Source organism: Ranitomeya imitator, chromosome 6 (assembly GCF_032444005.1).
Source record: "Ranitomeya imitator isolate aRanImi1 chromosome 6, aRanImi1.pri, whole genome shotgun sequence".
NCBI lineage: Eukaryota > Metazoa > Chordata > Amphibia > Anura > Dendrobatidae > Ranitomeya > Ranitomeya imitator.
The window spans coordinates 157,420,669-157,448,378 of NC_091287.1; the positions used below are offsets into that span (position 1 = coordinate 157,420,669).

The 27,710-nt window shown below is 41.8% G+C and overlaps 1 protein-coding gene across 3 annotated transcripts in view; it reads left to right on the plus strand.

Annotated features, from left to right (window-relative positions):
- Positions 1 to 27,013, plus strand: part of ANLN (anillin, actin binding protein) — a 118,200-nt gene extending 91,187 nt beyond the window's left edge. For all 3 annotated transcript variants that reach the window (XM_069730227.1, XM_069730225.1, XM_069730226.1), the window contains exons 15-24: positions 5,633 to 5,759; positions 5,927 to 5,975; positions 6,053 to 6,109; positions 7,679 to 7,714; positions 11,530 to 11,551; positions 11,657 to 11,769; positions 21,096 to 21,182; positions 21,945 to 22,052; positions 23,692 to 23,864; positions 25,366 to 27,013. In XM_069730227.1, the coding sequence (XP_069586328.1) occupies positions 5,633 to 5,759; positions 5,927 to 5,975; positions 6,053 to 6,109; positions 7,679 to 7,714; positions 11,530 to 11,551; positions 11,657 to 11,769; positions 21,096 to 21,182; positions 21,945 to 22,052; positions 23,692 to 23,864; positions 25,366 to 25,489 (896 nt within the window). In that variant the 3' untranslated portion in view covers positions 25,490 to 27,013. The remainder of the gene's footprint in view (positions 1 to 5,632; positions 5,760 to 5,926; positions 5,976 to 6,052; positions 6,110 to 7,678; positions 7,715 to 11,529; positions 11,552 to 11,656; positions 11,770 to 21,095; positions 21,183 to 21,944; positions 22,053 to 23,691; positions 23,865 to 25,365) is intronic.
- Positions 27,014 to 27,710: the final 697 nt, after the last annotated feature.

Below are 27,710 nucleotides of genomic sequence, written 5' to 3' on the forward strand. Positions count from 1 at the left end.
ATGAAGATGATTTTGCTCCTGAGGCACGTTTCTGCTTTTAATACCATGGAAGAAAGTTGTCAGTCAGAAACTATATACTTTGCAGAGGTCATTTTCACACCTTCAGGAACCTTAAAGGACCCTACCAGCTGTTTCCCCATGATTCCGACCCAAAACATGGCTCCTCCACCTCCTTGCTGACGTCACAGCCTTGTTGGGACATGGTGGCCATCTACCAACCATCCACTACTCCATCCATCTGGGCCATCCTGGGTTTGTCGACACTCATCAGTAAACAAGACTGTTTGGAAATTAGTCTTCATGTATGTCCGGGCCCACTGCAACCGTTTCTGCTTGTGAACACTGTTTAGGAGTGGCCGAATAGTAGGTTTATGCACCACAGCAAGCCTTTGAAGGATCCTACACCTTGAGGTTTGAGGGACTCCAGAGGCACCAGCAGCTTCAAATAACTGTTTGCTGCTTTGTAATGGTATTTTGGCAGCTGCTCTCTTAGGGCTCCTTTCCATTTGCGAGAAACACGTCCGTGTCTCGCATGTGAAAACCAAGCTCAGGAGCCGGCACTCCAGAGCGGAGCGTGCGGCTCCATGTGTTGCTATGTAGCCGCACTCTCCGCTCCCAAGTGCCGGCGCCTGAGCTTGGTTTTCACATGCGAGACACGGACGTGTTTCTCGCAAATGGAAAGGAGCCCTTAATCCAATGAATTTGTCTGGCAGAAACCTTCCTCATTATGCCTTTATCTGCATGAACTCTGTCTGTGCTCTGTTTCAGTCACAAATCTCTTCACAGTATGATGATCACTCTCTTACGTTTTTGTGAAATATCTAATGTTTTCATACCTTATCCAAGGCATTGCACTATTTAACACTTTTCAGCAGCAGAGAGATCCTTTTTATTTCCCATATTGCTTGAAACCTGTGGCCTGCTTAATAATGTGGAACATCATTTTTAAGTAGTTTTCCTTTTAATTAGAATCACCTGGAAAACTAATTATCACATGTGTTTAAGATTGATTTCAGTGATCCATTGAGCCCTGAGACAATACCATCCACGAGTTTATTTGAAAAACAAAACAATTAAATCCTTATGATACTTAAATCCAATTTGCATAACAATTTGGAACATGGTGTATGTGTGTGTGTGTGTGTGTTCAAACGTTTACATACTACAGCAGAATTTTTGCTTTCTTGGCCTTTTTTCAGGGAATATGAATGATAACACCAAAACCTTTTCTCCGCTCATGGTTAGTGGTTGCGTGAAGCCATTTATTGTCAAACTACTGTGTTTTCTCGCTTTAAAGGCAATCTGTCACCAATTTTTTAGGATATCAGGTGAAAATATTGTTCAATTCAGTGTCCCCTATGCATTATACCAGTAATTTTGATACCCTTTGACTTCCCACCTATGATCCATAAATACCGGTTTTATTCCTCCTGCGGTGTATGTAAATATCCTTGGTCCGATGGGCTTGGATTATTGTCCATCTCTCCCCCCCCTCCTCCTGGCTTGCTATACGCATTCTTTTCGGGGGAATTTCTGCATTCGCGTATAGTTTTGGTACATGCGCAGTATCCTTTGCCAATGATTTTTGGCTTTGTCCACAATTGGGTAAAGGATACTGTGCATGCGCTAGAGGCCATTTGAATGCGCACGCTCCAAAACTATACGCGATCTGTGATATTCACAGAAAAGAAGGCGTAGAGCAAGCCGAAGGGGGGTTGAGACTGACAATAAGCCCCGCCCATTTAACCGGACCGAGGATATTTACATACACTGCGGGAGGAATAAAAACGGTATTTATGGATCATAGGTGGGGAGTCAAGGGGCATCAAAAGTACTGGTATAATGCAAAGGGGACACTGAATTGAATGAGATTTTGACCTAATACCGTCTATACTCGAGTTTAAGCCGAGAATTTCAGCCCATTTTTTTTAGGCTGAAATTGCCCCTCTCGGCTTATACTCGTCATACCCAGGGGTCGGCAGGGGAGGGGGAGCGGCAGCTGTCCAATAATACTCACCTGCGAAAAAGTAAAGCTCATCAGGGGGTGAACGGTTTCACTAGATTCTCGCCTATATGGGACAACATATATCTACAAGAATTCAGGCAGGTATTGAACGGCAGGTATTGAACGGCTGAGTCAGGGTAGACTTAAAACATTTGAGGAGCTGCAGGAAGAATTTCAGTTTCCACGGTCTGAACTGTACCAATATAGTTGTATCTCCCATGCTTATCATGCACAAAATAGAAGGAGACCCATTATGGTGCAAGTAGATCTCATGTTAGATTTTTTTCCTTAAGAACAGCTGCACGAAGGGGGCGATATCGGAAGTATATGGGTTTCTTCTTTTCTCTTTTCTTGATAAACACCCTATCAGGGCTAGAGGGAAATGGGAAGCGGAATTGGGAACGTTTGATAGGGATAGATGGGAATCGGTCCTAGAATATGTGCCCAAGATTTCAATGAGTGAACTTGGGAGGTTATCACAGTTATTCATAATTCACAGGGCCTATAGAACCCCTGATAGGTTATTCAAAGCTGGATTGAGGCCTAATTCGGAGTGCCCTAGGTGCTCACAAACTCAAGCGGGCATACTGCATATGTTGTGGCATTGCCCCAGATTGTCCTCCTTTGGGATAGTGGTAATAAACCGTATTGAATTGGTGTATAGTTGTATGGTCCCTAGGAACCCATTGATTTGCATATTGGGATATGTGGAAGAAATTGTAACGGATAACATGACCAAATTAGTCGTTGCAAGACGGTTATTTATTGCAAGAAAGTTGATCGCTAAATTCTGGATCAGAGAGGAACCTCCGACAAGGAGAGATTTCCTTATGCAAACGGTCCATTTACTTTCATCGGAAAGAAGTATCTACACCAAAAGAAATAAGCTGGACCTCTTCCACAAGTTATGGCAACCGTTGATTGATTCGAGCTAATGTGTTGAATGAGACTATGCAAACATCAGATTCTTTTAGGAAATACAAAGGACTGTTACTTAACTATTTGCATGATGTTAGGAACTGTGGAGGTTTCTGCTAGGGTTGGGCGGGGAGGAGGGGGGTATTGGGGATGGGGGGGAATGTTATATTTAAAAGTTTTATGCAACAATGTAACAAGAATTATTTGTAATATCTTGTCATGGCTAATAAAAATCTATCTGATTAAAAAAAAAAAATACTCACCTGCTCCTGGCGTGGTCCCTGGACGTCCCTGGTTCTCCGGGTGCCGGCAGCTTCTTCCTGTAGTGAGCGGTTACATGGTACCGCTCATTACAGTAATGAATATGGACCCGACTCCACTCCCATAGGGGTGGAGCCGCATATTCATTACTGTAATGAGCGGTACCATGTCACCAGGAGCGGGTGAGTATAACGCAGTGCGCCGATGCGTCTTCCCCGTCCTCTGCATTGATGCTCAGGTCAGAGGGCGCGATGACGCGATTAGTGTGCACGCCGCCCTCTGCCTGAACATCAGTGCAGAGGATGGGGAAGACACAGCGGCGGCCGTCGGTGGAACGCGGACCCGTGAATATAGCAAGTGTTGGGGCCTGAGAGGTGACTGTCATTTTTTTTTTTTTTCGCAGCAACAGCATATGGGGCAAATGTCTGTATGGAGCATCTTATGGGGCCATGTGCAGCATTATATGGGGCAAATATCTCTATGGGGCCATGTGCAGCATTATATGGGGCAAATATTTCTATGGAGCATCTTATGGGGCCATAATCTGCATTTGTGGAGCATTATACGGGGCAAATGTGTCTATGGAGCATCTTATGGGGCCCTTATTAACCTTTATGCAGTACTGTATGGGGCAAATGTGTCTATGGAGCATCTTATGGGGCCATTATTAACCTTTGTGCAGTACTGTATGGGGCAAATGTGTCTATGGAGCATCTTATGGGGCCATTATTAACCTTTGTGCCACATTATATGGGGCATATTTTAATATGGAGCATCTTATGGGGCCCATCATGAACTGTATGGAGCATCATATAGGGCTCCTGATTCAATATGGATATTCAAAAACACTTAGCCTACTGATGTCTCAATTAATTTTACTTTTATTGGTATCTATTTTTATTTGTGAAATTTACCGGTAGCTGCTGCATTTCCCACCCTAGGCTTATATTCGAGTCATTAAGTTTTTCCCAGTTTTTTTTGTGGCCAAATTAGTGGGGTCTGCTTATACTCGGGTCGGCTTATACTCAAGTATATACACGGTATCCCAAAAAAGTGGTGACAGATTCCCTTTAAATCATAATGATGACCCTGATCAAAAGTTCACATACCCTGGTGATTTTAGTCTGATAACATGCACAGAAATTTACACAAATGGGTTTGAATGGCTACTAAAGGTAACAGCCTCACCTATGACAAATGCCAGGAAAATTGTTCGGGATGCAAAGAAAACCCCCACAAATAACATCAGCTGAAATACAGGACTCTCTGAAAACCAGCGGTGTGGCTGTTTCAAGATCCAGAATAAGTAGGCACTTGAAGAAAAATGGATCTCTTTCTCTCTCTCTCTTTCTCTCTCTCTTTTTCTCTTTCTCTGTTTCTCTCTCTCTCTGTTTCTCTCTCTCTCTGTTTCTCTCTCTCTCTGTTTCTCTCTCTCTGTTTCTCTCTCTCTGTTTCTCTCTCTCTGTTTCTCTCTCTCTGTTTCTCTCTCTCTGTTTCTCTCTCTCTGTTTCTCTCTCTCTCTCTCTCTCTCTGTTTCTCTCTCTCTCTCTCTCTCTCTGTTTCTCTCTCTCTCTGTTTTTTTCTCTCTCTCTCTCTCTCTCTCTCTCTCTCTCTCTCTCTCTCTCTCTCTCTCTCTCTCTCTGTTTCTCAATTCAATTTAAATGAGCTTTATTGGCAGGACCAAGTACATGTTATCATTGCCAAAGCATATGGTAAAAATAGGGGGTGGGTTAGGGAGGTCCAGGATATATCTGGCTCCTTTTAGAGGATAGGGGACATGTCTATGGTGGGGTATAGGAGTCCATGGCATATCAGGCTCTCTCTCTTTCTCTCGCTCTCTCTCTCATAAAAAACAACAATATTTAACTGCAGCTATAATGCCAATTTCCGCAAATTACCTTCATGCTCCTTTTAGGCTGAGTGATGTGAGGTGTTATATAAGGATTTAGGGAATGCAGAGAGGACTCTGAATAACGTGATATTTTAAGCTGCAAAACTGGTGACAGGTTCCGTTAATAATCTCAGCTAATGTCATTGCCCACCTTTTATTTATGAAATGCATGGGATCTGCCATAAAGAGAGTGATACATTCGGCTTACCTGACTTGTCTGTTTTAGTAAATTCTGGTATTCATGGTATAAATAAAGCTGGTTCTCCGACATCTTTCCTTAGACGTCTGCCGTTTCCTGTCCTTTCACAGTGAGGGGAACATCTAACTATAAATGTATTCATACACTACAGAAAACACAATGAGTTCTAAGAAAAGATTCTCTGGCATTGTATGGCGAATGTATAGATTTACTGAAGCTGAACTGTCTGATCTCTGGGGCCTTTTAAGATGTTTGCCATAAATTTATAGCAATACCTACTTGAAACTTTATTCTAATCTAATCGGTTGCCCTTTCGTAACTTTCTTCAGACTAAACTGTACATTTTTTCTTTTCTCAGAGTCTGCAAACTATTACTTCTTCATAATTATCAGATCTGGTGCAGAGAACATGGTGGCTACCCCACTTACACGTATTTCCAGTTCAATGAAAGGAGACGCTTTGTCCTTTCCAACTATATTTACTCTGTAAGTAATCATTATTTTTCAGCAAATAAGTTCCTGGATTTCCGAAGACCTTTTGTGTAAATGAAATCCTCGTGTCCAGAATGTCAGAATTGTACCAGCTTTTGGGATAATTCTTTGGTTTATACCTCCAGTAGAGTTACTAATTGTAAATAATTTATTTTTTTCAGTGAAGATGTGTCCAGCGACTTTGAGGTCTGCATAGATGTCTACAGCTTGGTAAGTTAGTAGTTTAGAGCATATGTTTGTAGTGGCTGCATGCTGCATACGTAATAATTTTATACTGCATATTTTAGGCTCAACAAAAAGAATTTCCCACATCTGATAAGCGGAAAAAGGCTGTAAAGTCAAAGGTAACTAATTAGGTTTTCTACACCATGCATTTTACATCAGATCATTTATAAAATATAAATTGATATCAGCTTCTCGCAGATTTTGCAGATCTGCAATGCTGCTGACATGTCTTTAATGGGGTTGTCCATTACTGGGACAACCCCTTCTCAATCACTGTTTCCACCCAGTACTAACCTCCAGTGCTGCCGCTGTTTAAGCGATGTTGGCACTGGCTCTCTTGGGCATCGCGCTGCCAGTCAGCGCTGGGTTCGCTCTCTGAATTACATATGTTCGGAGGTAATGATTTTCCTTGGAGACCCAGTGAAGACAATGATTACGTTTTGGGGGTTCAGGTATTGAGTGTTCTCAGGACAGCTTTATTCAGTTAGACCGACCTCAGCAACTGCACAGTTGCCTGGTAGCTTGCTACAATGTAATTCAGATTACAGGTTGTATAGCTCAGAGTTCTGCATAGACAGGGTGCAATTGGATCCACTTCTCGGCACCTAACAAAGTAGCTGTCCCTACATGTAAACGGGAGGGTGATCTTGTACTGACAGTAAATAGCTTAGAAATGTGAAAGTTGTTCTTCCAGACTTATTTTGATGGCCTAGCCTTATGGTAGGTCACTAATTGATTAGTGGAGGTACATTAAAGAAGGTAATTAGTTGTGAACTTTAACCTTTTGGTATTGAATGCTGCTTTTTTTGCCCAGGCTCTTCACAGAACGCTGCGTCTTTCTGCTTCTGTAATACAAAAGCTTATGTGTTTGGTATGATTTTCCCTGGCTCTGACGCTTGCTTTTAGTGTGACAGTACTCTATATTGCACAGGGCGGACAGTGTGTTAAGTAAAATTTAGACCATCAGTGAGGAGATTGTAAGTGGCATAATCTTTATCCTGGACTTTTTCTCTATTCTTTTAGTCAAATCATTGGTGTCCTATTAGCCTTTTTTTTGTACTTTCTCCCAGACAATAACTGCTAACTGGACAAGGAATAACAATTGTTCCTTTGGTCTATGACTAGGGTAGAATAAGTAATTGTTTCTGGTTCTTAGTTGCCTTGTATCTATTTAAATCGAAGGCGTATCCTTAAAGATCATATGATCTATGAGGATCTGACTCCTGGGAAATCCAATGATCTGCAGTGTTTATTGCACCACATGCAAAGTAAAAAATATACAGAAAAGAATATATGTGACCAAGCTGCACAATGTATGGTACACGGAGGACCATGTCATAAAAATGCTACTGTACACTGTATGCATAGATTCTAATAAATTCAAATATACACACATGCTAGAACTGGGGCATGTATAGAGTGCTGCGCACATGTGTTTTCCACATTGAAAGGGCATGTTATGGTGTTTTTCTGAGGTGCGGTTATATCCAATATTACTGAATATAAATGTACAATGAGGCCTTTTGATTGGAGAATTAGTCACTGTACACTCTTGGGTAAAGCCAACTCAATGGTATAAAGTGAGCACCCTCTTTATTTTGTTAGAATCTCACAACCTTCTTTTTTTGATCTCCGGTTTTTGTTCACGTTTAAAAAATTCAATATGTATTTGTCATTTGTTATTTTAGGCAATTACTCCAAAGAGACTTTTGACTTCAATTACCGTAAGTAAAACATTTTTATGTATAGAGGAGAAATATCTTAAAACCCCAAATAGTTTGCCTTAAATTTGAGCTTTTTTTTATTCTAGGCCTGTTACTCCTTTAACGGGAATCTGTCCCAAGTTTTTGCTCTTGAATCTGAGAGCTGCATTCTGTAGAGACACAGATCTTGATTCGAACAATGTCACTTACTGGACTGTTGGGTGCAGTTTTGATAGATCCCTGCTTACTCTGCTGTAGATGTAGCAGTGGTCAAAATGCTGAGCTGGGTAACCTGTGTATAAGCTGCCAATCATTGCTGGGGGCTGGGATACATAGATTAGCTGGTCTGGATTGCATAGCCTTCTGGTGATCATCTCTAAAATGGTGCCGCTGACAAATGCAACTCATCCTGCAAACATATCATACAGCTACATCGAAGAAAGAAAAAAACTACAAAAAGTATTTACTGTATATACTCGCATATGAGCCGAGATTTTCAGCACATTTTTTTTTTTGTGCTGAAAACTGTCATCAGCCCAAACCTGATAAAAGTGACAGCAGGAGCAGCTGATGGGAGTATTTCTCACCTGTCGCCTGCGCTGTACCTAAATGAAAAAATGTGGTTTCCCCTGTATTTCTTTTAAAGGGACACTGTCACCTGAATTTGGAGGGAACAATCTTCAGCCAGGGAGGCGGGTTTTTTGGGTGTTTGATTCACCCTTTCCTTACCCGCTGGCTGCAATATTGGATTGAAGTTCATTCTCTGTCCTCCATAGTACACGCCTGTGCAAGGCAAGATTGCACCTTGTGCAGGCGTGTACTACGGAGGACAGAGAATGAACTTCAATCCAATATTGCAGCCAGCATGCAGCCAGCGGGTAAGGAAAGGGTGAATCAAACACCCAAAAACCCCGCCTCCCTGGCTGAAGATTGTTCCCTCCAAATTCAGGTGACAGTGTCCCTTTAACCAGCCAGGCAAAACTCAATGCAACCCTCAGCTGTCAGTGTTATCAAGGTTGGTTATCAAGAATAGAGGGGTCCCCACACTGTTTTTCTTAATTAAATAAATCATTTTTTTTCATTAAACCTTCGTTAACCTTCGTCCGGCTGACTAGGCACAATTGTGACTATTCCGTTTTAAAATTGCAATAAATTTTTTTCGAAAAGCCGTAGAGGGCTGAAATTTCGTGACATTTCTGCAGTTTTGGTCCAGAATATATTGGCCAAATATCACAGTGGAAGTATATATGAAGGTACTATTGTACCTCTGCAGCCTGTTAACGTTGTAAAATTATGCAGCCTGACAAAGGTTAAAGCTGACAGCTAGCTAGGGGCTGGTATTCTCAGGCTGATAAGGAGCCATTGATATTGACAACCCCCGGCCTTAAAATAGCAGCCCACAGCTGCCCAGAAAAGGCGCATCTACTAGCTATGCCAGTTCTGGCACTTCGCCCAGCTCTTCCCACTTGCCCTGTAGTGGTGGCAAGTGGGGTTCATATTTGTGGGATTGATGTCACCTTTGTATTATCAGGTGACTTCAAGCCCACTGTTAGGAATGAAAAAGGTCTATAAGACACCTCACAATTACTAATCCTGTAATTGTATTGTAAGTAAAGACACAGTAAAGTATTTTATTAGAAACTAGATGGCAGCCCGATTCTAAAGAATCGGGAGTCTAGAATCCATATATACTTTATTTATTCAAATGTAAGAATAATACAATTAATAAATAATAGTAAGAAAGAACAAAAAATGGCTGCACTCACCAGCTCTTGACAATTCTTGTTATTTAAGGTACAGTTACACAGGATCCATGAACATGCTTATGAGGGGAGGGATGAAAGACATCAGACTTAGCACGCTGTTTGCGCTTACGTGCGGCATCGGCGGCTTTTCGCTCTGCATCATTACCATACTTTATATCAGACCTGATCTTACGTGCGCCATCATAAGCTTTGGACTCTGTGTCATTAGTATACTTAACAGTGTCCATGCGCTTGCATCTATCCTCTGTACTCTTGTTAGCACGCTGTTTGCGCTTACGTGCGGCATCGGCGTCTTTTTGCTCTGCATTATTAGTATACTTTCTATCAGACCTAATCTTACGTGCGCCATCAGCAGCTTTGGGCTCTGTGTCATTAGTATCCTTACTATTAGAGCTCATGTTGGCTAAGCTAAACAGCTTTAAGCGTGGTGGTAGCAAACAACAGGTTAATAAGAGGCAGTGTCAGGTAGTAGGAAAATAGCCAGTTAATAATAGGCAATAGTTCTTTGCAGGAATGCAGATATTAATAAATAGGCAGTTTATATTGCAGAGAAATTGCTGGGCAATAATGGACAATGTCCTTATGTGGCAAATAATAGAGCAATATACCCAATGTGGCAAAGAAGAGGTTAATAAACGGCAGTCTCTCAGTATAACAGTCAGTGAATAATAGGCAGTATATGGAGAAAACACCAAACAAAAGTTCAAAATTGGTGTGAAAATGTCACTGAACCACTTCACAACTAAATATATATAGTTTTGGTAAATGGTATTATCATTTTTTTGACGAAATTCGGCAGGAGCTTGAAGAGCAACGTCACTGGGCCCGCCTCCACGCAGTAGAAACTTGCTGTGAGGTAAAAATTCAAAAATCACACCAAAATGGCGGGCGGAGTGTGTCACAGTACGGCACGTTTCTGATTGGTCGCTCGCAGCAGGCGGCAACCAATCAGACACTGGACACTGTTGACGTCACTTATCTCCGGACATTATCTCCGGACATTATCTCCGGACAGGAAGTTGGCACAAATTGCAGGAAGTAGTATTCTAGGCAATTATATATTAGATAAAACAAAACACACTTTTCCATTGTTTAAAAAAAAGTTATACTCGCCTATAGCCTAATTCCACTGAATTTCTCGTCTCCTGCAATAAAACAAAAATAAAAAACAATATCCCTCACCTCTCCCTATTTTATTTCTAATAAGCTGATCGCCGGCAGAGCAGGGGAGTATGATGAGAGCGGTCTTCAGCACCCGGCATCGGGGAACAGCGCTTACTGTGCTGCTGCTTCTCAGGCGCTGGTGAGTGTCACACGAATGACTTCCATGTGTGTCATGCGTGTGCGAGACGTTTTGCGGTCCGTGTTGCCAGTAAAAAAGAAAGGACATGTCTACTTGTGGGTCACATTGACGCACGGTCCATGGAAGCACACTGACGTGCACAGACGCATTCACTTGAATGGGTTTACGTGTGTAAGTGCCTACGATATGTGTGAAAGGCCTTATTCAACCATCGAGACAGTGAATTGAGCTCTACTCTCCCTGGCTTTACATTCGCTGTTTTTATTTGGAGGTTCTCTCCTGTTTTCAATACAAAAGCTTTTACTTGTGCGGAGTGCAGATGAAAGCCGCCTGATTAGTAAATCATTGCTCCCGTCGAAAGGAGGATTAGCACTGCGCAGGTGCAGGATTTCTGTGGTCTGGCTATATAGCACAAGCTGTCTGTCCAAGTAGCCTGCAAAACCACATAACAATAGAAGCAATAACTATTACCAACACATTTTAGCGATCCATCTGAAAACTACAGCAGCTCACATGATCACACTGTTTTTGACACTTGTGGATGTTCTTTATCTGGAAGGTTCCCTTGGAAAAAAAAAGTTTAGTTCATTATCGTACTAAATGCCACCAAAAGAAGAGAAATGTTTAGCATATTGTTATTTTCAGTTTGTTTGGCATTTCCTACTGTTTAGGAAAAAATGCATGCATTGTGTAATGCTTATTCTCATAATATACGTTAGGGTGGATTATTTAAAAAGCTAAATTTTTTTGTTGTTTTTGTTTTGTAGAAGAGCAACATTCATACACCGGGTAAGCTAGTTTCAGAAAATCTTCTGTTACTTTGTGCATGCCATTTAATTATAAACAATATACTATTGCTTGGCAGATGAATAACTACCAACTTTCTCTTCTCAGCCTTGGCTAGCCCAGGAGGCCCAAATGCTGTCCGCACCAGTAACTTTGTTCTTGTTGGGACTCACAAGCTTTCTTTAGCTTCTGTAGGAAGCAACAAGTTTCTTTTAGACAAGGTAAATCCAAATGTAGTATAAATGACTAGACTTTCTGGCTGCAGCTTACTATAGTTAATGGGAATCTGTATTCCGGCAGTTTTCTGAAGGGTTCTATATACCTGCTGTAATGTTGGATGGTGTAGTCACTGTACCCACGTACTACACCTATATAGAATTGAGCACATTGTCAACAATAGTTTTTTTTGTATTATTATTTTGAAGGACTAATCATTTTAAAGCTATTTATAAGTGTTTTTAATTATGTGCTTGTTTTACTTTGCATTCTTATAAAGCTTTTTTTTTTTTTTTATACTTTTTTTTTTTTCTCCAGCCTTTATTGGGAGGCCTATAGAGAAATATTAAAAAAAACACCTTCACCACACTGCATTGAAAAGATATGAGGAACCCAAAAGATTGAAAATGCTTCAACAAAATCAGATTGTAGTGTATTCCTTCTTGCAAAAAATGGCCACCCTTTTGGTTTTTGACAATGAACATAAAACACTTGAGCAAACCGAGAAGATTTAGAAATTCTCTCCGCAGACACAATTTTGTATGTACCCTGCACAATACTGCTGGCCACTATTGGAAGCAATCACTTAGTAACTGTACATTAAGGCTATGTGCCCATGTTGCAGAATAGAAGCAGATTTTTCCTCATCAAAACCGCACACCGTTGCCAATGAAAACGCATGTGGTTTTTGACTCGTTTTTCGTGCGTTTTTCATGCGTTTTTCTAAGCGTTTTTGTGCACAAATAAAGTTGTGACCAAAAAAAAGGCTCCTATTTACAAAACTGCAGCAAATGCGCTTGAAATCCGCAAACATTTTTAATATTTGCGTATTTCAAGCTTTCCAATACAAGTATATGGCGACGGAATCGCCGCGATTCTGCAAAATAATGAACATGCTGCATATTTTACCGTGATGCGATTCCGCTGCGGAAAAATACTCAGCATGGTCACAGCAATTGCAGAATGCAATTAAAATTAATAGGATGCGTTTTGTTAGCATTTTTTAAGCGTTTCCACAGCGGAAAAACGCGGCAGAAACGCTTAAATGCAACTTGGGCACACAGCCTAATAGTTTAGCTGTGCTCCACCTATCCATTTCTGATTAGTCTCTGTAGAAACGCTAAGCCAGCAATAAATGCTGGAAGGTTTCAGCGGCAGAGGCCTCAGAATTCTAAATGATGAGATTACAATGCAACATCTAACTTTGCATAGAAGATTCATAATATAATAAACATATAACATTATGTACAGTATACGATATGTAATCTAGTATTAGCATATTCAATTAAAACTAAACAAAGTTTGTCTAGTTTAGAAAAATTAATCCTACAATTAGCCATGCTTTTGGAACCTAATAGGTGCACAAAGATGGCAGCTGTGGATCGAATAAAGACCACAATGTTTTCACCCTTTGGGCAACCTATCGATTGTGAGAGTGCTAATGGAGTGGCCGAGGAAGCTTTTCTTACGTCCAAGTGCTGTAAAGCTTTGGCATGTGTGGAGTTAGGCGACTGTCAGCACAGAATGACTGTTCAAACTAAGTACATGTGCTTGGTGCTTCACGGTGGGGCCAACCATTTATATACAACTAGATTGTGGCCCGATTCTAACGCATCGGGTATTCTAGAACAGGGGTCCCCAACTCCAGTCCTCAAGGCCCACCAGCATGTCATGTTTTCAGGATTTCCTTAAGGTACTGTCACACTAGACGATATCGCTAGCGATCCGTGACGTTGCAGCGTCCTCGCTAGCGATATCGTCCAGTGTGACAGGCAGCAGTGATCAGGCCCCTGCTGGGAGATCGCTGGTCGGGGAAGAAAGTCCAGAACTTTATTTGGTCGCTGGACTCCCCGTAGACATCGCTGAATCGGCGTGTGTGACACCGATTCAGCGATGTCTTTGCTGGTAACCAGGGTAAACATCGGGTAACTAAGCGCAGGGCCGCGCTTAGTAACCCGATGTTTACCCTGGTTACCATCCTAAAAGTAAAAAAACAAACACTACATACTTACCTACAGCCGTCTGTCCTCCAGCGCTGCGCTCTGCTCTCCTCCTGTACTGGCTGTGAGCGTCGGTCAGCCGGAAAGCAGAGCGGTGACGTCACCGCTCTGCTTTCTGGCTGCCCGGCGCTCACAGCCAGACCAGAGAAGCAGAGCGCCGAGGACAGACGGCTGTAGGTAAGTATGTAGCGTTTGTTTTTTTACTTTTTAGGATGGTAACCAGGGTAAACATCGGGTTACTAAGCGCGGCCCTGCGCTTAGTTACCCGATGTTTACCCTGGTTACCGGGGACCTCAGGATCGTTGGTCGCTGGAGAGCTGTCTGTGTGACAGCTCTCCAGCGACCAAACCGCGACGCTGCAGCGATCCGGATCGTTGTCGGTATCGCTGCAGCGTCGCTATGTGTGACGGTACCTTTAGTCTTGCCCAGGTAATAATTGCATCACCTGTGCAATCCAAAGGAAATCCTGAAAACATGACCTGTTGGTGGGCCTTGAGGACTGGAGTTGGGGACCCCTGTTCTAGAATATGCATGTGCCCGTAGTATATGGACAATGATGATTCCAGAATTCGCGGCAGACTGTGCCCGTCGCTGATTGGTCGAGGCAACCTTTATGACATCATCGTCGCCATGGCAACCATTATGACATCGTCGCTGTGCCCGTTGCTGATTGGTCGAGGCAACCTTTATGACATCATCGTTGCCATGGCAACCATTATGACATCATCGTCGCTGTGCCGCGGCCTCGACCAATCAGACGCGGGATTTCCAAGACAGACAGACAGACGGAAAAACCTTTAGACAATTATATACAGTGGCGTATCTAGGGGGGGGCAGCCGGGGCATTTGCCCCGGGCGCAGCCGGCAGGGGGGCGCAGTCGGGCCGCCTAATTCGGCGGTCCGCAGTGTCTCCCCCGGCGGCTGCATTCTGCCGCCCCCCCCGCACTGGGAGTCAGCTGTTCTCTGTGCCGACTGTCAAGCTGACAGCCGGCACAGAGAAGCTGCAGAGTGCCGGCTCCCAGTGTGTGCAGAGGGGGAGGGGAGCCCCTGCAGAGTGGCTGCGGCGGGCAAGGAGAAATCCCTGCAGCTCCACTGCCCAGCCGCATGATGTGTCTTCTTCCTGCTTCTTCTCACACAGACGCGCCGCTGGATGACGTCATCATTCAGCGGCCGGCTGTGTCAGAGGAAGGTGATGGACCTGCTGCGCAGAGCGCGAGGAGAGGTGAGAGGAGTGTGTGAATGTGAGTATGTATGTGTGTGTGAATGTGTATGTGTGTGTGTGTGTGAATGTGTGTGTGATTGTGTGTGTGTGAATGTGTATGTGTGTGAGTGTGTGTGTGTGTGTATGTGAGTGTGTGCGTATGTGTGTGTCTCAGTATTGTGTGTGTGTGTATCGTGCTGCAGGGGAATGTGCAGAGAAGTGAATGGTGTGTGTGGGGGGGGGAGGAGAGGGCAATGATGGGGCTGACGGGGGGCATATGCCCTTGGAGGGGGGGGCGCCAAAATGAATTCTTGCCCCGGGTGCCAGAAACGCTAGATACACCTCTGATTATATATATAGACTTTCCACCTGCTTGTATTCCCTCAACATGGCTCTCAACATTGATTGCAGGTGATGCACAATAGCACCAATTGTTAACCCTTTCCCGCCCTTTGACACCACGTAGGTGTAATGAAAGTCGGTGCCAATCCGACCCATGACGGCCTATGTGGCGTCATTTAAAGATCGCGTCCCTGCAGATCGGGTGAAAGGGTTAACTCCAATTTCACCCGATCTGCAGGGACAGGGGGAGTGGTAGTACAGCCCGGGGGGGGGCCCCCCCCCCCCGTGGCTACGATCGCTCCGATTGACTGTTGAAAGTGAAACTTCCAATCAGAGCGATTTGTAATATTTCACCTATTAAAACTGGTGAAATATTACATTCCAGCCATGGCCGATGCTGCAATATCATCGGCCATGGCTGGAAACACTGGTCTGCCCCCCCCCCCCCCCCCCACCACCACCACCGCCACCGATCCCCCTCAGTCCTCCGATCAGTCCTGTACACTGCTCCGCTCCCCTCCGTCCTCCTGTCCGCTCCCCCCGTGCTCTTGTCCACTCCCCCCGTGCTCCATCTTCCAAAATGGCGGGCGCATGCGCAGTGCGCCCGCCGAATCTGCCGGTAGGCAGATTCGTTCCAATGTGCATTTTGATCACTGTGATAGGTTATATCACAGTGATCAAAATAAAAAAAAATAGTAAATGATAAATCCGCAGTGCTAAACCGCTGCGGATTTATAGCGGATTTACCGCGGTTTTTCTGTGCATTTCACTGCGGTTTTACAACTGCGATTTTCTATTGGAGCAGTTGTAAAACCGCTTCGGAATCCGCAGAAGGAAGTGACATGCTGAGGAATGTAAACCGCTGCGTTTCCGTGCAGTTTTTCTGCAGCATATTCAGCGATTTTTGTTTCCCATAGGTTTACATTGAACTGTAAACTCATGGGAAACTGCTGCGGATCCGCAGCGTTTTCCGCAGCGTGTGCACATACCTTTAGAATTTGGCTGCGGATCCGCAGTGGATTGGCCGCTGCGGTTTCGCAGCAGTGTTTCATCAGGTTTACAATTCCATGTAAACCTATGGAAAACCAAATCCGCTGTGCCCATGGTGCGGAAAATACTGCGCGGAAACGCTGCGTTGTATTTTCCGCAGCATGTCAATTCTTTGTGCGGATTCCGCAGCGTTTTTACACCTGTTCCTCAATAGGAATCCGCCGGTGAAATCCGCATAAAAAACACTGGAAATCCGCAGTAAATCCGCAGGTAAAACACAGTGCCTTTTACCCGTGGATTTTTCAAAAATAGTGCTGAATAATCTCACACGAATCCGCAACGTGGGCACATAGCCTTAGGGTTAGGGTTGGAATTAGGGTTGGAATTAGGGTTGTGGTTAGGGTTGTTATTAGGGTTATGGCTACAGTTGGGATTAGGGTTAGGGGTGTGTTGGGGTTAGTGTTGGAGTTAGAATTGAGGGGTTTCCACTGTTTAGGCACATCAGGGGTCTCCAAACGCAACATGGCGCCACCATTGATTCCAGCCAATCTTGTATTCAAAAAGTCAAATGGTGCTCCCTCGCTTCCGAGCCCCGACATGTGCCCAAACAGTGGTTTACCCCCACATATGGGGTACCAGCATACTCAGGATAAACTGCGTAGCAATTACTGGGGTCCAATTTCTGCTGTTACCATTATGAAAATAAAAAATTGCTTGCTAAAACATCATTTTTGAGGAAAGAAAAATGATTTTTTATTTTCACGGCTCTGCGTTGTAAACGTCTGTGAAGCACTTGGGGGTTCAAAGTGCTCACCACATATCTAGATAAGTTCCTTTTGGGGTCTAGTTTCCAAAATGGGGTCACTTGTGGGGGGTTTCTACTGTTTAGCCACATCAGGGGCTCTGCAAACGCAACGTGACGCCCGCAGACCATTCCATCAAAGTCTGCATTTCAAAACGTCACTACTTCAATTCCGAGCCCCGGCATGTGCCCAAACAGTGGTTTACCCCCACATATGGTGTATCAGCGTACTCAGGAGAAACTGGACAACAACATTTGGGGTCCAATTTCTCCTATTACCCTTGGCAAAATGGGAAATTCCAGGCTAAAAAATCATTTTTGAGGAAAGAAAAATTATTTTTTATTTTCATGGCTCTGCGTTATAAACTTCTGTGAAGCACCTGGGGGTTTAAAGTGCTCAATATGCATCTAGATAAGTTCCTTGGGGGGTCTAGTTTCCAAAATGGGGTCACTTGTGGGGGGGCTCCAATTTTTAGGCACACAGGGGCTCTCCAAACGTGCCATGGTGTCCGCTAAAGAGTGGAGCCAATTTTTCATTCAAAAAGTCAAATGGCGCTCCTTCCCTTTCAAGCCCTGCCGTGCGCCCAAACAGTGGTTTACCCCCACATATGAGGTATCGGCGTACTCAGGACAAATTGGACAACAACTTTCGTGGTTCAGTTTCTCTTTTTACTATTGGGAAAATAAAAAAATTGTTGCTAAAAGATCATTTTTGTGACTAAAAAGTTAAATGTTCATTTTTTTCCTTCCATGTTGCTTCTGCTGCTGTGAAGCACCTGAAGGGTTAATAAACTTCTTAAATGTGGTTTTGTGCACCTTGAGGGGTGCAGTTTTTAGAATGGTGTTACTTTTGGGTATTTTCAGTAATATAGACCCCCTCAAACTGACTTCAAATGTGAGGTGGTCCCTAAAAAAAATGGTGTTGTAAATATGAGAAATCGCTGGTCAAATTTTAACCCTTATAACTTCCTAGCAAAAAAAAAAAAAAAGTTGTTTCCAAAATTGTGCCGATGTAAAGTATACATGTGGGAAATGTTATTTATTAACCATTTTGTGTCACATAACTCTCTGGTTTAACAGAATAAAAATTTAAAATGTGAAAATTGCGAAATTTTTAAAATTTTCGCCAAATTTCCGTTTTTATCACAAATAAACGCAGAATTTATTTACCTAAATTTACCACTAACATGAAGCCTAATATGTCACGAGAAAACAATCTCAGAACCGCTAGGATCCGTTGAAGCGTTCCTGAGTTATTACCTCTTAAAGGGACACTGGTCAGAATTGCAAAAAACGGCCAGGTCATTAAGGTCAAAATAGGCTGGGTCATGAAGGGGTTAAAGAATACAATCTTGGGTTTTGTTTAATATTCCATTTAACCTACATGGGTCATTCCATTTCAAGTGATCCAAATCTGAGGGTATGTGCACACGTCAGGATTTCTGGCAGAAATTTTCCTGACAAAACCGGACATTTCTGCCAGAAATCCGCATGCATTTTTTTTTTTTGCGTTTTTGATGCTTTTTTTTTTTTTTTTGCGTTTTTTTCCAAATGCATCGAATTGCGGGAAAAACGTGAAAAAAACGCAAAATTAATGAACATGCTGCTTTTTTTTTTACCGCGATGCGTTTTTTTCGCGGAAAAAAAATGCATCGTGCACAAATTGCAGAATGCATTCTAAATGATAGGATGCATAATGTATGCGTTTTTAGTGAGTTTTTATCTCAGAAAAAAACGCGAAAAAAACCTCAACGTGTGCACATACCCTAAATATTTTTTTTTTTTTAACCTGGTACCTTAGGATATTTTAGTTTGTGTTTTTTGAAGTGCTACTTCAGTGATGTAAAAATAAGTTTTGAATATTTATCTTCATTAGTTTTTTTTTTTTTTTGTAGATTTCTAAAGTTTTGAAAAAATTTGAATTTTAGGCTTGTATGACCTCACATTTTTTTTTATCATATCTTGGGCTAGAATTTGATAGAGATGAGGCATCATTTTGTTCAGAATTGTGCAGGCTTTAATTTGATATCAAGAAACAGTTTTGAGGAGTCAAATTCTACACTTTGATGTGTGATTTCTGAAATTTGTGTTAAAAATTTTGACAAAATGGGTGTTACTTGTGTTCTTTGTTACATTTGTTCCAGGATCCAAGTTGCAATTTCCGTAGGATCATATTTCGAAGCGTAATTTTCTAATTGCAATCTCATCCTAATCATTTATGTTTAAAACTAAATTAAAATAATCAATTTTTTAACACCTTTTTAAATATACATGCGACTCTTTTATTTATTCAAGTTTTTAAAATCAAAAGTACAATAGTTAAATCATCAAGCAATAAAATAAAACTATGAGCTAGTCTTGAACAATTAATAGTAAAGGTACCGTCACATTAAGCGACGCTGTAGCGATCTAGACAATGATGTCGATCACTGCAGCGTCGCTGTTTGGTCACTGGAGAGCTGTCACACAGACAGCTCTCCAGCGACCAACGATCCCGAAGTCCTCGAGTAACCAGGGTAAACATCGGGTTACGAAGCGCAGGGCCGCGCTTAGTAACCCGATGTTTACCCTGGTTACCATTGTAAAAGTAAAAAAAAACACTACATACTTACATTCCTGTCGCGTCCCCCGGCCTCAGCTTCCCTGCTCTGTGTAAGTGCGCTTGCCGGAAAGCAGAGCGGTGACGTCACCGCTGTGCTTTGCTTTACGGCCGGCCGGCGCTGACACTGGGGGACGCAGGGAAGCTGACGCTGAGGAACGTGACAGGAATGTAAGTATGTAGTGTTTTTTTTTTTTTTTTTACTTTTACATTGGTAACCAGGGTAAACATCGGGTTATTAAGCGCGGCCCTGCGCTTAGTAACTCGATGTTTACCCTGGTTACCAGAGAAGACATCACACACGCTGATTCAGCGATGTCTGCGGGAGATCCAGTGACGAAATAAAGTCCTGGACTTTCCCCAGCGACCAACGATCTCCCAGCAGGGGCCTGATCATTGGTCGCTGTCACACATAACGATTTTGTTAACGATATCGTTGCTACGTCACAAAAAGCAACGATATCATTATGTGTGACGGTACCTTAAGTCTTTACACTGAGATCTTCTCATCAATTTGTCCCTTCTACTGGGTGACATGTAATCTTGTCCACCATCTCTTTCTAACAATGGCCGTTTCATAGGTCTCTTTTTCAACTTGGCAAGAACCAGCCTCTTGTGGACATGAGTTTTCTTACGTTCACCTTGATAGACAGTCTTTCTTTGCAGGTATAATTCGGCTCACTTCATCACTATTGTAAAAATCTTTCACTGTATCCACTATAGATTTAACTAATGATTTGCCTGGTTTAAGATCAGGACAAGTAATGAAACGCTGTTCATATAGTTATTTTTTAAAAATTATGATCCCTATGAGTTCCCAATTTGAATTTTGGTCAGATATGGCTACCAGAGCCCGCACCAAACAGTGGGAGTCCGACATCGGCGTACTAATACTCCCGGTGTCGGAAAGGGGTTAATCAATAGATCTTGCAATAATAATTTCCACAATTGGATGTGTTAAAAAAAAAAAGTCCCTGTGCTGAGATAAATGTGTCCCTGCTGTGTACTGTGTAATGTCTGTCTGACCGTACAGGAACATGGTCCGATCATAGCACAGCTCCGGGTTAGTGGGGGCCACGAGAGTATGCAGACAGTACAGATACGATCCCGTGGTGTAATGTCTGTATACTCTTTTGTGTTCCCCAACTGCCCAGGAGCTGTGGTATGATCGGACCATGTTCCTGTACTGTCAGACACAGACATTACACAGTATAATTGTTGCCTAAGCCTGGGTACAAATATTTGTAGCACTGGTCGGAGAACCCATGGTTGTTGGAGATTTTGAAGTAGATTTTGGTTCTAGTTTGGCATAATATACCAACATCAAGTTTACCTCCTGGAATCTATTCTTACATTCTTTTGTTCTATAATAGTTTTTTTTTTTCTTTCTCGTGTAGGTTCCGTTTTTGTCTCCTTTAGAAGGTCACATTTGTCTAAGACTTAAATGCCAAGTAAATTCTTTTGTGGAAGAAAAGGGCTTCTTGGTGAGTGTTCTCCGCACCACAGCGTTACACGTGTGAAGTGCATCGCAATATTCTGATAATTCATATGAAGTAGTAATATTTTTTACGAAAATTATTTAAGTTTTAATACATGCAGATTGGTGATTACATTGTAGATTGGTGAGGGTCTAACCACTGAGACCACTTTGCAAAAGTTAGGAGACCTCTCCTTCAACTTTTAATCTGTGATACGTACATGATTGTGTTGGGATACTAGCCAGTATTTAACACAAATCTGCTCCGTACCATTTCACTTGTGGCCATGTTCCAATACGCCACGCTCTGATATTTGCAGAAATTATATTCTGCACAGCAAGATAATGCATTTTTATATTGAAATTGGGGTAAAGTTCTTATTTGCTTTCCATTAGCCAAAACAAATCCCGGCAGCTTGTTACAGGTTTCATATGGCACCTAATCTTTTATATAAAGAATGTAACCGATCTTCCATGTTATTCAGAAAGCTCCAACAGAAATCTCTTGCATTGGTACCGTTCATTGTTAATAAAGAGCAAATCTATTCTACGAATGATTTAGGGTTACAGATAAAAAACACATGGTCCTGCCTCAGATAGGACTGCCTGCTATTATCATTCTTTATCACACATAGGATTTAAAAAGATCCACATACTGTCTGTGTAATTGGGAAAGGAAAGTAGTACTTTGCTATCATGGAAACAAGAGTGACTTTCATAAAGGAAACCTAGTAGGCTGGATATAATGATAATTTTTCCTTTTTTCTAGACCATGTTTGAAGATGTAAGTGGCTTTGGGGCTTGGCATCGCCGCTGGTGTGTACTGTCTGGTTACTGCATTTCATACTGGACATATCCAGATGATGAAAAAAGAAAGGTTGGTTTTTGCAATATCACTTCTTTTCTGTGTGTCTCCATGTAGCATCGGGTGTGTATCTCAGCTGCCAGATTCCCACCTTGGCTTTTCCATTTTTGTCAATATCTATGTGGGCAGAAACCAACAAGCAAATGCTGTCTAGCACCCTAATATGTACATTATTGGTGTGTCCGTGCCCCCACAATGGGTCCATTCCATGAGACTAGGTGAAATATCAAAGAAATAAAATGTGAAAGGAAAAGTAACCCTTTAACTAAAGTTCCTGCTCTGAAACCACATCTCTTGGGTTTAATGTACGTACATACCTGATGAAAAAAATTAGGCTGTTAGATGTTGTTTTCATTTTATGATTCGCTTAAGACTCACTTCTTTAGTATTATGGCAATAAAACATCTAAGTTTAAGGACGGCTATCCAACTGAAAAAAAAATATATATAATGGAAAGTGCCCATATATACTCGAGTATAAGCCGAGACCCCTAATTTTCCATTCAGTTAATGATGGGCCCCATAAGATGCTCCATACAAAATACGCCCCATACAAAATACACCCCATATAATGCTCCATAAAGTTTATGATGGGCCTCATAAGATGCTCCATACAAAAATATGCCCAATATAATGCTGCACAAAGGTTGATTATGGCCCCATAAGATGCTCCATAGAAACATTTGCCCCATATGCTGCTGCTGCAATTAAAAAAAAAAAAAAAGACTCGCCTCTTGACCTGAGCAGGCGGGGACACCGGCACTTGCGATATTCACCTGTCCTCGTTCCACCGCCGCTCCGTCTTCCAGCTCTCTGCAGTGACTGTTCAGGCAGAGGGCGGCGCGCACACTAAACACGTCATTGCGACCTCTGACCTGAACCTCACAGCCAGAGGACGCGGAAGATGGAACGGGGACAGGTGAATATCGCAATGCTCACCCTCCCCCGTCATACTCGCCCTCCTGGCGCGGTCTGCACATCCCTGCTTCTCTGATGTGATGGTCTCTCTGGCGCCGGCAGCTTGTTCCTATGTTCAGTGGTCACTGGTATCACTCATTAAAGTAATGGATATGCGCTCCGTGCCTATGGGAGTGGAGTCGCATCCATATTCATTACTTTAATGAGTGGTACCACGTGACCGCTGAACACAGGAAGAGCTGCCGGAGACCATTGGAGAAGCAGGGACCGTGCCTGGAGCAGGTGAGTATGATATGACAGAGAGACGGACTGGGGGAGAGGGGAGACAGACCGGTGGGGGTGATAAGAGTATAAGCCGAGAGGGGCACTTTCAGCCTAAAAAAAATATGGGCTGAAAATCTCGGCTTATAGTCGCGTATATATGGTAAGTATTTGATACGCTGACAAGTTTTGCCACCTACAAAGAAAGGAGAGTTCTGTAATTTTTATCGTAGGTACATCTCAACTGTGAGAGACAGAATCTAGAAATAAATACCAGAAAATCTCACATGACCTGATCTGCTTCATCCAATAGGAATTCAGGTTTATACAGTTTGGAGTTGGAAAATCTACAGAAAAATGATGTTCTGGTTAAAATAATTGTTTAGTAATTGTGCACACAGTGTACATTGGTGGTCAGAAATACTTAAAACCGAAGTGTTCTTATGTTAATTTTTGCTTTCATCGCTTCATAGAATCCTATTGGAAGAATAAATCTCGCAAACTGTACAAGCAAAAAAATCGAGCCGGCTAATCGCGAGTTCTGCGCAAGGCCCAATACGTTTGAACTAATAACAGTCCGTCCGCAAAGAGAAGGCGACAGAGAAACGCTGGTCAGCCAATGCAGAGACACGCTCTGTGTCACAAAGTAAGTGCCCCCATACCTGATGGTGGATATATGCATCACTTAGTGGAAGCTGTGTTCTCAAGATGGCTAATGAGCCTCCTCCCTGCAGCATGATGAGGGATCATAATTGGCCTTCCCCTATACATACATGGTTATTTTTGGGTGAGCTTGTTCTTTTTCTCAACTATCAATGTTTATTACTGAAATGTTTTCATTGTATTTTGGTCTTTGAGAACTAACCAGTGTAAACCCAATTGAGTCTAGGTATGCATAGTGCTATATGGCTACATAGCTTTTTTTCCATGCAAAATCTGCTCTTTTGGCAGTAAAGAACCTGCTTTTTTTATGTTTTTGCTTCCTTTTTTACAAGTTTTTATTTTTTTGGGTACAGATTGTGAGTCATTTATTTATAGTAAGTTTAATAAAGTTTTCAAAAAAATGCATGGTTGCGTTTGTTGCAATGTGTTTTCACTTTCTCATTGTTTTCTATAGTGAAAAAACCGCTAAAAGAATTGACATGATGCGGTTTCAAAAAACGCAGCAATTTTCCAAATCAGTCAGAGAAAAAAAAAAACAATCGTGTGCAAGAGATTTCTGAATTCCCATAGCTCTGCAGGAAATTGGAATGTAATATAAAGACATTGCTGTAATGTGGATTAAATGTATACTGTTTGTACAGAAATCTGCTTTGTAGTCCCTTTATAATCGCCATTTAAAGTGATATACTAATTAATTTCAAATGCATAGGGTCGTCTTTCCCTGCCCCTCCATTTGCCTCCGCTGTCTGAATGATGGGTCACTGCTTTTTCAGTTACCTGCCTCTTCTGAAATCTCCTTCCTTATTGCCATGGGAACTCAATCTGTATAAGTGCCCCCCATGCAATGACGCCCCTCCTTCCAAGGCAATGTCTGCATGATATTTCACATAGAGGAGGCAGGTCACTGAGAAAGCAGTCACCTGTCATATGAAAAACTGGAGAGTCAGGGAATACACATATGGAGGGAAAAAAACCAGTGAACAGTCCAGTCCCAGGGCACTTGAACCTACGGTAATTAGAAAATTTCAAATGGTGATTAAAGAACAGCGTGGATTTCAACCAAGCTGTCACATTATGGGTCATCACATCCATGTCTTTACTTTACAAATTCATGCCGAGTTGTCGTTAATATTTATTTCTGTCACGGATCACCCTACAAGTGAAGTGTGCTCGCGTAATAGAATTTGCCTACTGTGAGATGCTTGCTTGGACAAGCAACCAGTGAATGCCAGTTTCAAATGGAAGTTATGCAACCACAATTTAGCAATTTTTCTTGCACCTGCTGAATGCATCTAGTGGAGCAGTGGTTATTTACTTGTTCTGGCTTTGCCATTCATACCACGCTTTGTATATACTGCTGCATGGGGTCTATTGAAACTTTAGCTTATAAGCTTTGCCAGGGCATATGCAAATGTGAATATATAAAAATGAAGTCGGAACAGATGTAGGATGCTGTAGTTAATTTATGCATTTTCTCTCTGCAGAAGCTGGCTATCTGCTGACACAAAGGATGAACGGAATTTTTGGATGCAAAAATTAAACCAAGTCCTTTTGGATCTGCGCATGTGGCAGCCAGATGCTTGTTATAGGCCAGCTGTCAAGGTCTAAGAATAGATGTTTGCTGACCATGCCATACATTGTACAGCATAGTCCTGTCCCGGTGTTCTACTTTACTGCAGGCGTACAATATATAGATGTATGGATGATGTCATTAGTTGCACATTTCCTTCAAACTCAAAGAGGTTTTATTTATATTTTAATCAACAATCTACTTCTGTTTGGACCACTTATTGGTAGGAAAGTCGAGAGCAGTATGTGGTTAAACAATGTGAGCCAACAAGGCTTATGTTCTTACATTTTGTTTTTAGTCTTTTATTGGGTTTGTCACAGGAATGTGCCTTTTGGGAGCGCTTTAACTTTCTGCTATATTATGTGCAATATAAAACCCAGTGTTGGAACCTTGATGAGCACAGTTTTTAATATAAATGTTTGCTTTCAGTATTGTGAAACGTCTGTCCTCTTTATAAAAGTGGGTCACACCACACTGAGCTGTTCTATTTCACCCTTTTGAACTCTCGCTGTGGTCACCGATTTCACTTCATATTTCTTCAGATGGAAACATGTCTTAGGTTTTTTGTGTGTTTTTATATATAGAAAACATGGTACATTTGTCCATAAGTCATCTATCTAATCATAACCAAGCTGATTTTTTTGTGTGTGTTTTTGCTAATCCATTGTATACATTTTTGTCACCAATAGAGCTTGTGCTCATCCAACCAAACTTGATCAGAATTGGTAAATTGCATGCCAGGGAGCAAGAGGAACAAATAAGATCCATGGTGTTTTACTGTCGTAGTTTAATAAAGCTGCTATAATGCCAGCTCATGTACAGAACTAGTTACTACTTTGTACTTCTATAGGGTAATGTGTTGAAGAAAACATTGTTTGATTTGATCTAAAAGCCACTTAGATAATAATTAATATACTGGGTTCAGTTCCATATTGTAGTCTTAAAGGGACAATATTGAAATCTAGTAGAAATGTGACCTTCCGGAGACTTCATGACGAGCAGTAATAGAAAATACAGTTTCACACATCCTTCAGCTAATTAGCTCTTACACTAGGAGTCATGCTAAGTTTGGTAAGGCTGGGTCTCCGGGGGATGCTAACCACCAATATCAACACTGTTCGTGAATTAGAAGCGAGGTTTACCATAAGCAAGAACTGTTGCTTTTATTAGATTCATATGATCAGGAGCCAAGAGGCAGTAAGTGAACAAAAGTTTACCATTTTAGCTTTACGTTTAAAACGTATTGAACCTCTAAGTTTTCTGTCACTTTCTTGGTGAGTGATGGGTATTCATATTTTGATCACTATTTTGTGTTTGTGTACTATTGAAATTTTGCTGTCTTGCTAGATTCATACCATTTATAGAATCCTGCTTTGTATTCACACACGGATGAACACTAACTGCTTTGTCTCATTCCCTTTACCCACATACACATTTCAATGTGTTGTCTCTTTGTGCTGATCTGTCTCACTTTATTGTACGTGCCTTTTATCTTAAAATGTAAAAAGATGTATGTGGAGTCTGTCATTGCAAAATAAAATTTGTATATAAGTATTAAACAAGTTTACGTGTTCTACTCTTGTGTTAACATCAGGGCTGTGGAGTTGGTAAGCCAAGCCTCCGACTCGTCAATTTCCATGACACTGACTCAGACTCCCTCATACATGGCTCATGTTTAAGTGACAAATTTACTGTAGTTAAATGGTAATATCAGGCTTTTAATCATTATTATGATACAATAATCAAGCCATTTAGATAGAACATAAAATATACACTGCTCAAAAAAATAAAGGGAACACTCAAATAACACATCCTAGATCTGAATGAATGAAATAATCTCATTGAATACTTTGTTCTGTACAAAGTTGAATGTGCTGACAATAAAATCACACACAAATCAATGGAAATCAAAATTAATATCCCATGGAAGTCTGAATTTGGAATTATACTCAAAATCAAAATGGAAAATCAAATTACATGATGAATAGATAAACATGTGCACAACTAATAAGGGTGCCAGAGTAGGTTCCCACACCATTCGCATTTAACAAGAAACTTTGCACTCACTTAAGTGATCAAACGATAATTTAATGTCCACAGTCGCAGTAAACAAAACGTTTCGGTCTTACATCAGACCTTCAGTTACTACAAATGGATTACAAAATTAGAAAACAAATAAAATAAAGTATGTACAATAATAATATGCAAAAGCATGGTCAAATGGAAGAACAATCGGAATTGACAAATGCGGATAACATA